Source organism: Misgurnus anguillicaudatus, chromosome 14, assembly GCF_027580225.2.
Source record: "Misgurnus anguillicaudatus chromosome 14, ASM2758022v2, whole genome shotgun sequence".
Classification (NCBI taxonomy): Eukaryota; Metazoa; Chordata; class Actinopteri; order Cypriniformes; family Cobitidae; genus Misgurnus; species Misgurnus anguillicaudatus.
The window spans coordinates 35,523,093-35,533,410 of record NC_073350.2 but is presented as its reverse complement, the minus strand read 5'-3'; the positions used below and the strand labels follow the sequence as shown (position 1 = coordinate 35,533,410).

The 10,318-nt window shown below is 40.7% G+C and overlaps 2 protein-coding genes across 2 annotated transcripts; one reads left to right on the top strand and one right to left on the bottom strand.

The window, feature by feature from the left end:
* Window positions 1–2,305: 2,305 nt before the first annotated feature.
* On the bottom strand, window positions 2,306–7,077 carry srsf7b (serine and arginine rich splicing factor 7b). Its single transcript, XM_055184090.2, has 8 exons — window positions 6,951–7,077; window positions 6,258–6,438; window positions 4,606–4,782; window positions 3,424–3,498; window positions 3,267–3,344; window positions 2,886–2,921; window positions 2,744–2,788; window positions 2,306–2,661 (listed from the first exon to the last, which is right to left on the bottom strand). Exons 1-8 carry the CDS (start codon window positions 6,976–6,978, stop codon window positions 2,604–2,606), a joined length of 678 nt encoding a protein of 225 aa, XP_055040065.1. The 5' UTR covers window positions 6,979–7,077; the 3' UTR covers window positions 2,306–2,603.
* An 84-nt stretch (window positions 7,078–7,161) lies between these two features.
* On the top strand, window positions 7,162–9,438 carry gemin6 (gem (nuclear organelle) associated protein 6). The gene is made up of 2 exons (XM_055184096.2): window positions 7,162–7,328; window positions 8,870–9,438. The coding sequence occupies exons 1-2, from the start codon at window positions 7,195–7,197 to the stop codon at window positions 9,255–9,257; spliced, it is 522 nt and encodes a 173-aa protein (XP_055040071.2). The 5' UTR covers window positions 7,162–7,194; the 3' UTR covers window positions 9,258–9,438.
* Window positions 9,439–10,318: the final 880 nt, after the last annotated feature.

The window sequence follows — 10,318 nt, the reverse complement described above, 5'->3', positions numbered from 1 at the left end:
AACAGTAATCACATTGTCTTGTATAGCACATTTTGGGGTGGTTTCCCAGACAGGGATAAGACTAGTCCTAAACTAAAATAAATGTTAGAGCTGTCCAAACTGATAACATCTTGCACTAACATATCTTAAAATACATCAGTGCCCTTTATTTTGCATAAAAATGCACAAAAGTAATGTTTTTAGTAAGGCATGTTTTCTAAAACTAGTTATTTTTCCTAATTAAACGAAGTCCTAGTCCTGATTTAAGATAATCCCTGTCCGGGAAACCACCCCTTTGTGTTTACATGACATTTTCCCAAGACACACTCAGTTAAAGGGATAGTTCACCCAAATAATTTTATCACCGTCATGTTGATACAAACCTGAATAAATGTCTTTGTTTTGATGAACACAGAGGAAGAAATTTTGATAAATGCTTGCAACCAAAACCGATCATGAGCCCCACTCACCTCCATAGTAGGAAAAAAGAACACAATATAAGTGATTGGGGCTCATGATCGGCTCGGTCACAAACATCTCTCAAAACATCTTTGTTATAACCGTTTGCATATAAACACTTTTATAGGAATTTATAAAAGTGGTTGAATCAAAAAAAGAGAAACAAACTCATTTAAATGTGATGGCTCTGTACAAGTCTCTACTCTTACGTATGAAACCCAAATAAAGTTAATATTGAATGATTTACTGTCTTCTACAAACATTCTGTGAAAATATAATCATGATATCTTTAATATTGACTGCATAAGATCATATCAGGTTAAAATCAAACTTTGAAGCTCATAATCTCATCATTAGGTGAAGCATCATTGAATCACAGACATGGCATAGTGGTCAGAGATTTCCTATTATCAGTAAGAATCATGTACATAATGAAATAAAATTATAAAGATATATTTCATAGGTATCATGCACTTCAGATCCTCAGTCCCCTCTCTACATTTGATCTATAGTTGGTCTTTTTCTAATTCACCTTTTTTTCTTTAAAATGGCCCTTTTGCAGCTGATTTTGAGCCAAAGGGAAATTAAGATATTTGGTTATATTAGATGATACAGGACATATTAGAAGATGTTACTATGAGCACTAATGTAACCTTTCTATTCTCCACTTCTGTCACAACAGATTCTTATTGTCCAATGCAAATAAATGATCATTTTAAGTGTAGTGTACTGAAAAGCATCACACACAATTATTGAAAATCTGTAAGGACTGTAAGGAAGCTTTAAAATAGGGTCAGTAAATGTTAAAAAAGATGGTGATACAGTGTCATACAATATAAAGTCCAAAAACTAAACAGGGTCACCCAAAGGAGCAGAAGTAAAATAAGTACAATATAGTGAATATAATCATAGTGCATTTTATGCACGCACAATACAATCATATCTAAAAAAAAAAAAACTGTAAATAAGCCTTATGACAGATTTATGCACTTTATGTGACGCAACCCTTACGAAAATTAACCATGGTTTTATTGGTGTAAAGTTGTAGTAACCATGTTTTTTTTGTGGATTGATTACTATTAGCAAAACCATGGTTTTACTACACTCACCATGGTTAATATGGTTTTTGAAAACCAAGGTTATTTTGTGGTTAACATGTTATTACTGTTACCATGGTTTTTTGGTTTTAACCGTAGTAAAACCATGTTTAATTTTTGTAAGGGAAAATATCATAATGAATATATTTAAAATCATATATAAATCTGATTATTTGTACAGGCTTTAAAATGTGTGTATTTTCGTTGAGACACATTGGACTTAAATGGGGTAAAATAGGTTTGTATTCATTTTATCTATTTTGTAATCACACACTTTTAAGCCGATCATAAAACATAAATATTTTATAATGTTTATAATGTTATTTCTCATTTAAAAACTTTTAAGTTCACTGCCATTTCCATGGTGACTTGTGAAATCTGTGATCCATTGACGATGCCTTGATGTTGTTACCGTGTGTGTGTGTTAACTCTGGGTTACTTTCAGCGGGTTGATTGAACTAACTCTCTAACTGTGTTTTGGAACCAACATGCCCTGAGTAGCAAGTTTGGGGTTGATCAACCCAAAGTTCAGCGTTAATCTGATGGTAAATTAGCCCTGCTTTCTGGAATACACCCCTGCTGTTGGTTTAAGTCTAGGTTAAGCTAGAACCGGTTAAACAAGATGTAGCTGAATCTTTATCAACAGAACTACAAGCAGTGAACACAGAGTTGAGGTGACATAAGTGAACCCACAGTTAACAATCAAAACTTAACTGTCCTCATAAAGAAACACATTTTTTCTGTGGGAAACACAATCATCAACAACATGATGAATCTCACACATTTTATTAATATTTAATACACACATAGAAAATCCCAAACAAATGCAGGTGTATGTGCACCGTACATCAACATCTACTGCACAACAAACCAAATAGAAAATCTATCTAATATTTCCTCATCTAAAAGTCAACTCAGAGATTTTTTTACAGAAGAACCCTCATACGATGAGACGAGAACAAAAGAATATAGAAGAGCAGAATGTTTGTATTTTAATGTATGACTTTAACTCTACTGCATTAAACATTTAAACTTAATCCCCGTAGTACACAAATCATCTGATAAAGATCAATCGTCTCTCACTGGACTCCTCTCACTTCCGACAGGACTGCGTGATGGTGACCGACTGAAACAAGAAAACGACAAAATCAAGCGCATGATGACATCACAGTGTAGATGAACATCACATCCAGATGCATTTTACAAACCTCCTCGCTGGAGAACCAGATCTAGACCTCCTGACCGAGTCCAACCTACAGAACCAAATAACACCACCTCACGTAAATAAAGACATTATCATTTTATCCAAATAAAAGCAATAAAAACAGACCAGGTGCATTTATGTGTTACCTGTTCTTGGGGGCGGAGCGAGAGCGTGATCTGGATCTACAGAGGTCAACACAAAAAAAATCAACAAAAATAACTGTGAGCATCAATTATGAGCAGAAAACTGTACAGTGATGATCAGGCCAAAGTCTTCATCACACACATGCATGTTTGAGCAGTCTTCATTTAAAAACATCTTGCCCTGACATATCTGAAAATACATCAGTGCCATTGTTTTGTCTCAAGAAGCACACCAGTATTGATTTTTGTTAGATACGTTTGTTTAATCTAAACCCTGTCCAGAAAACTGCCCCAGAGTTTTCATTTACTGGAAAACAGCACCATCAAAATACAGAAAACAGATAATGAATACAAAATGAAAAGTTGGTGACAAGCAGAAGTCACCTGGATCGTTTGGGCGTCACAGATCGAGAGTGTCTGGGAGATCCGGAGCGAGAGCGTCGAGGAGAAAAAGACCTGGATCTGAGACACGAGACACAGATTCACTGCTGACAAAATCCACATTCAAATAAAAGAGAAGAGCGTCTGACAGCGCACAAACCTTCTGCCTCGACTCCGACTGTGAGAATGCCCGTGTCTCCGTTCTCTGGATCTGGACCGTGAGCGGGAACGAGACCTGTTTGAGTCCAGAGAGCGACGATACGAAAGCAGGAGGAAACACAGAGAAGAGAGAAATCAGCTATTCACTGATCATCACAATCTGACCTCACTTTAACTTTATAGATTAGGGCTGGGCTACACATTAAATATATATAAAATACAGTATCCTAAGACATTAGATAACCGTCTAATCCACGTCTAACGTCTGTATGAGAGCGTCTTTAAACATCGTCTCTGACTTGCACTTCGGTTACAAATAGGCGCTAAATTCTCATCACTCAAATTTAGTTAGTTATTTAGTATATTGGTGCATCTGATGAAAAACATTAAATATAATTCTTCCTCACTGACACAGTATATATATATATATTAACCCTTTATTCACCCAGCCCTAATACAGCATTACGATTCATTTGTGTTCAGGCAATGGTAATGATACACAGAGAGACACATTAATTGGTACTTGAAATAAACCTTGACACTTTGCAGGTCGAGGTCTAGCAGATCTAGACGATCTAGAAGTATCTATCATCAGCCGACCTCTGCATCTAGTCGTTCTCTTCGATTTCTAACGATGATCATACCGACAGCCAAATCGCTTGATTGAGACTTGATAGAAGTGTGCAAGGCGCTTTTTCTATCGTGGTCTGCCGAGGTCTCGATGTTCTTTATCAAAACCGTGGGCTCGAATCACTAGCCGAATTTACTCGGATTGGCGCTCTCATCTGGTTTGGGTTGGGGGAGGGGCTATGAATAGTTAAGTAGCAGCGGGAGGAGCCTCAGTGAAGGGGTGTGGCCGCTCGTGCCCCGGTCATAGCAGGCGATCGAACGCGTGGAATTTGCTAGATGCCTCATGAAATCGTAAAGGATCGTGATTCTCTGAATCAAACGATGAAACCTGAAAGGTTTTGACCAGGTCAGTCATTAAATGAAATCCCAAGAACAATGAAAAAAAAATCAGTTAAATAAGAACAAACGGCACCCCGACCCCCCTCCAAAAACACAAGTTAAACCCATAAGCACATAAACAGAAGAGACAGCCAGAGATTGAGCAGCATCAGGAACACTATAACCATGTGATTTTATCTGGACAATAACACTTGATATTACAGGCACACTTTACCTGCTCCGGCGACGACGGCTGTAACGGTGACAGTCGTAAGCGTAATGGCCCTTCTCACCGCACTCATAGCAGCGATCGTTCGGGTCGAAGGGACGCCGGGTCGGTGGCCGATCGTAGCGGGAACGACGAGGCATTCCTGTGGATAATTCCACGCGTACACGAGATCCACAAATCACTCTGAAACAGACCAGTAACTGTGTGTTAAACATGAATGAATGAGTCGCGTTTACTGCTGTTATTAAACATACAAGTAAAAATCACAATAATTATTTATAAACTCCTCATATTAACATTGAACTTTTAATTAAGTAGCTTCAGTCACTTGAAGACCGTTTTGAGTTTAACATCAACCTCAGATGATGTCAGTAAAGTCCAAATGAGCCAATAAACAAATCCAAAAACCGCCTGAATGATTCTTACACGAATCACCCAAACACCAAATGATAATCATTGTTTATTTACAAACATAAACATGCCGCATGTTTTCAACTTCACATAATAGTATTTGATATGAGGACGTCCCAAATCATCATAGCATGGTATACTGAGTGTCCACCATACACTCAACTGTGTCCACTGAAAACGTTCTGATCCATGAACACTACCGTCTGATATACACACAACTCACTGTGATGTTATACACTTTACTATGTGAACCTGTCTGTGAAAACCAGGTTAAGGTAAGGTGCAGAAAAAAGTTCAACTTTGAGTGAAACGCTCAGCTCATAAATGTCATTTCTCACTCAACCGTCCAATCACAGTGCAGGAAGTGCGGGACAAATATCACAACAACCAACCGGCGCATTGTTCAACAGCTGATAAACAAAGCAACCAAAGCGCTCAGCTGAAAAAAGCCAGCAAACGCCTAGGGGGCGTGCACACCAAAGCTTTTACGTCCGGGGCCGGCGCATGTTTTCAATTAATTCCAATGGAAGCTCAGCGTGTTTCAAATAAGCCAGCAGCTAGCGGTTGTCCTCCACGCTGAAAACCGGCGCTCTGTGGTTTTTCCGCGCTCAACGCGGAGCGCCGAGAGTTGAAAAATATTCAACTTTGGGTGAAAAGCTCCACTCGTCAATGTCAGTTCTCACACGGCTGTCCAATCACAGTGGAGGAGCGGCGGGACAAGTATCACAGCAACCAACCGGCTCACAGCTAAAGTATCACAGCTACCAAAGCGCTCAGCTGAAGAAACAGCTGGCATTCGGCGTTCTCAGGCGCGTTTAAAAGTTTTGGTGTGCACAACCCCCTACAGTCGGTGTCTGCCTGGCGTTTAAACGCTTTGGCGTGCACGTCCCCTAAAGTCTCAAAATCAAATCCTGATATAACGAGCAACAAAGTTTGATTTGAATCATTACACTGATTTCAATCTTTGACATGATCTTAGTCAACATTAAAGATATCAAGATTATATTTTCACAGAATGTTTTTTACATTATCTAGTAAAAATGACTTCATCTGGGTTTACACAGGCAGGTTTATTTTTTATAGTATATAACAATGCGATCCTAATGTCGAATAGGTAACAACACTCACTTCCGTATTCCATTACGCTGTACTTGCCTACTCTAAAATGTATTTAACAACAGCAGCACCTCGACACGTTCACGTGCATGACTGACAGGGATAATAAAGAGCAGGTAATGGTCACTCACTTCCCGTCGAGTCCACGCACCGCGTCCTCTGCGTCTCTCGGGTCTTCAAACTCCACGAAGGCAAATCCTGGAGGATTGCGCGCGATCCACACGGTCCTCAGAGGCCCGTAATAACTGAACGCGCGCTCGAGCTCACCCTTACCGGCCCCGGTGCCCAGATTACCCACATACACCTTCGTTTCTGACACAAAGAGCGAAACCTGCCAATGCTTAACATTATACTCAAGAGTTTAGAGGCAATAACAAGCTTAAGATTTAAATATATAAAAGTTACAGCTCTGATATATATATATATATACATCCGTCAAATCCGTGACTAACATTAATCCATACAACAGATTTACAGACAACACTGACAAGTACAGTAACGGACGCTTAACTCACCTTAATACTGAAATCAAACCTTTAACAACGCATACATTCAAACAATCCCATCTTCGACGAAATACTGACGACTTTTATTATCATTTATTACTATTAGTTGTTTGCTGTAGTAACGTTAAGTCAATTGTTCTTGAGCAGTGAGTGATCGCGGGCGCCATTACAGTTAGCAGCTCGCGCTAACACACAACTCACATCTGCATTAAACCATCACATTTCTCTGATTAACTCTGAAATAACCGAACACTAACTCTGAGAAATTAAACATTTTGCTTACACATACATTTTGTGTCGATATTTAGTCGGACTCACCGCCTCCGTGTCGTCCGTATCGCGACATGCTGTCAAATAATTATCAAACGGTCGACAACAGCAACCTGACAGACGAGACTAATCCGCGCATGCGCACAGTAAGAGAACACAAACTACATTTCCCAAGATGCTGCGCCCGAACCCGCTGCCCAATCAAGACCGTTTAGCGTGATGACGTCATGCGTCCACACGCTGCGTTTTTTATGGAGAAAACTTCGCGTGTTTATGAATTGTGTGTGAATTGATGATGATGATGAAGTGGAGTGAGATGAATCCCCAGCAGTGGCGGGAGTTTGTCAATCAGGAGGTTTGTGTAACGACTCACGATCAGCAGCGGTTTGAGGGATTCGTGTTCACCGTTGATCCCGTTTCTGCCAGGTAAGTTAAGTTAATCATCATTTCAACAAACAGGTTAATCACCACACTTCATTCTGCCGTCAGATAGTGGGCCTGTCCACAAACCCAAAAACACACACTTGCAGTCTTAGCAGTTCATGACCTATTTAGTCAAATGGTGTTTACAAAGTAGCATAGTGTTGCAAAAAAATTAAACAGAACTCATTTGCAGTATTTAAATTGAGCTTCTAAATATCTGTTGATTACTCCGTTTAATTATTGTGATTGTGTTATTAATAAAGAGACACATTCTCATCTTTGCACCAGTAAGATGCGAAACAGTTTGGCTACGTTCACACTGCAGTTCAAATCTGATCTTTTCTAGGGCTGTGCAAAAATATCGAACTATTGTGATACTTTTCCCCACGATAGTGTGCCGATATTTCGATCTCTACTATCTGTATTTTAACGATTTAATAATCCCTCTGTGTACAGTTGTTGCTGTCCAGTTTCTGTCATATACGGCCAATGTCTCGGAAGTTAGCGGGAGTAAAAAAAGGCAGAAAATTTAAAAACACCTTCAATGTATCACAGCATGCAACATACTGTATCCTATCGTGAGTCCCTTGCCAATACCCAGCCCTATATGTGACCCAGATCTCTTTATGCATGACAGTGTGAACAGCACAAACCACAGGGAATCTGATCTTTTTATTCTGATTGAGGAAGGGAACAATATTATTGATTATTCCCTGTCGCCCTTTTGAAGTGCATTCCACTTCGTCAAGTGGACGAGGTAAGTTTGTATGGACAGACCCTCGCGCCCTCGATTTTGACAGAGGGAGCGAGTCTACTTCATATGTACACTTCAGGCAGCTCCATATCCCACAATGCAACACGATTGTGACGTCACTTCAGTAACTCGCGCTTTGCACAGTTCAAATGATGGAGGGGGCGGTCTCCACTTTCCATGTGATCAAGGGCTTAGGGCGATCCATTTGAACCTTCAAGTGTTCCAGCAGTAGTGGACACTCGTACAACGTAAGCAATGACGTACCTCCGAGTGAACGAGACTGAGGGAAGTTAGCGAGGGAAGGTCATAAAAACGAACTGGAACCCAGGGCTGGTTTACTATAAAGAATCGATTCAAAAGAATGATTCATTTAGGACCCTACTGAAAAATCCAATTAATACCAGCATAAGCTGGTGGGCTGGTTTTAGCTGGTCTCCCAGCTTGGTTTAGCTGGTCTAGCTGTGTTTTAGATATTTTATAAGCTTGTCTAGCTGTGTTTTGGTCACTTTTAAGCTGGTCTAGCTGGACTTAGCTGGTCATGCTGGAAGACCAATTGACCCACCAGCTTTGCCAGGCTGGAAGGACCAGCTTAGACCAGCAATTGCCACCTAAAACCAGCTTCCAGCTTATGCTGGTCTTTGCTGGATTTTTCAGTAGGGGAATCATATCCCCAAAAATGTGCCAACTACAAAAATAGTATTTCTTATGTTTAGATGTTTAATAATTAACACATATGACTCCAGATCAGTGGCTTGATGTTGCGTGACATGATGTTGTGTTTTATTTACAGTGTGGTGCTGGTGAGCTTCCAGGGGACTGATCGGGCGTTAGTCAGGGTCATTTTGGGTCACGCAATTAGAGAGGTTCAGGTCCTCAGGAGCGGATCAGATGAGACAGACAGACGGATGAAGAGTCTGTTTATATCAGACACAGCGCCGGCTCTCAGCCCGGATGAGCTCCGGTCACGCAGGGAGAGTTTGCGCGTGTGGCTGGAGAAAAACCGAGTCCCGGTCACTGAAGATGGGCAGGATCTGTGTGTGGCGAATGTGCTGACCATCAGCGCCCCCTACAGGCCTGGAGACTGCAGCTGCGCCAATGAGATCATACTGGCCAGAGTTCAGAGTCTAATGGAGAATAATCCTTACACTAACGGATGTACTGAACCTTCATTATCATAAACATCTACTGGATTATTCATATCAGACAGATTCAGGTTTATATAAGAGATGTTGATATAACACACATGTACACATGTATAAAGTATTGGACCCCTTTCACTTTTCTCATTTATTTTAGATCTTTTTGTTTCAAATTCAAATGTTTGTAATAAATGTTTAGAGGGGAATGCATGAAAACAAATGTTTGTATTTTTAAGGTCTGAGGGTCACGTCCAGAATAGCAGAAGGTGAGCTGTCAGTATAAATAACAGGATGATGTTTCTTTTAATGAACCGAGAGCCAACCTTCTGATCTCTCTGATAAAGCCAATACGGAAGTGAATTAAACTGCAATTCATCGACTGGTTCTAAAAGGGAGTCAATTCCCATAGACCTCCATGTTAAAAGGCCCAACTTTACATCCAGAAAAATAATGTTTACAACCTGGTACAAAAAGTGTTTTTGGTCTGTATAGCTAATTTTGTCCTTCATGACAACTGTGAGGGGGTGCATTTCTTTGTAACTCATGTTTAAATTATATTAAGCCTTAAAGTTCTGCATAATTAAGGACTTGGACACGTCTTTATGCCTCTCCCGCCTCTTTATATCCAGCAGCCATATCACCCTGTAGCCCAAGACAGCTTGCCCACTGAAGCTAAGCAGGGCTGAGCCTGGTCAGCACTTGGATGGGAGACCACCTGGGAAAACCAGGTTGCTGCTGGTAGAGGTGTTAGTGAGACCAGCAGGGGGTGCTCACCTTGTGGTCTGTGTGGGTCCTAACACCCCAGTATAGTGACGGGGACACTATACTGTCAAAAAAGCACCGTGCTTCGCATGAGACGTTAAACCGAGGTCCTGACTCTCTGTGGTCATTAAAAATCCCAGGATGTCCTTTGAAAAAGAGTAGGGGTGTGCCCCGGCATCCTGGCCAAACTTGCCTACTAATCATCCCTCATACTAATTGGCTATATCACGCTGTCTCCTCACCACTAATAAGCTGGTGGGTGTTCTGGTGCAATATGGCTGCCGTCGCATCATCCAGGTGGATGCTGCACATTGGTGGTGGTTGAGGAGATTCCCCCA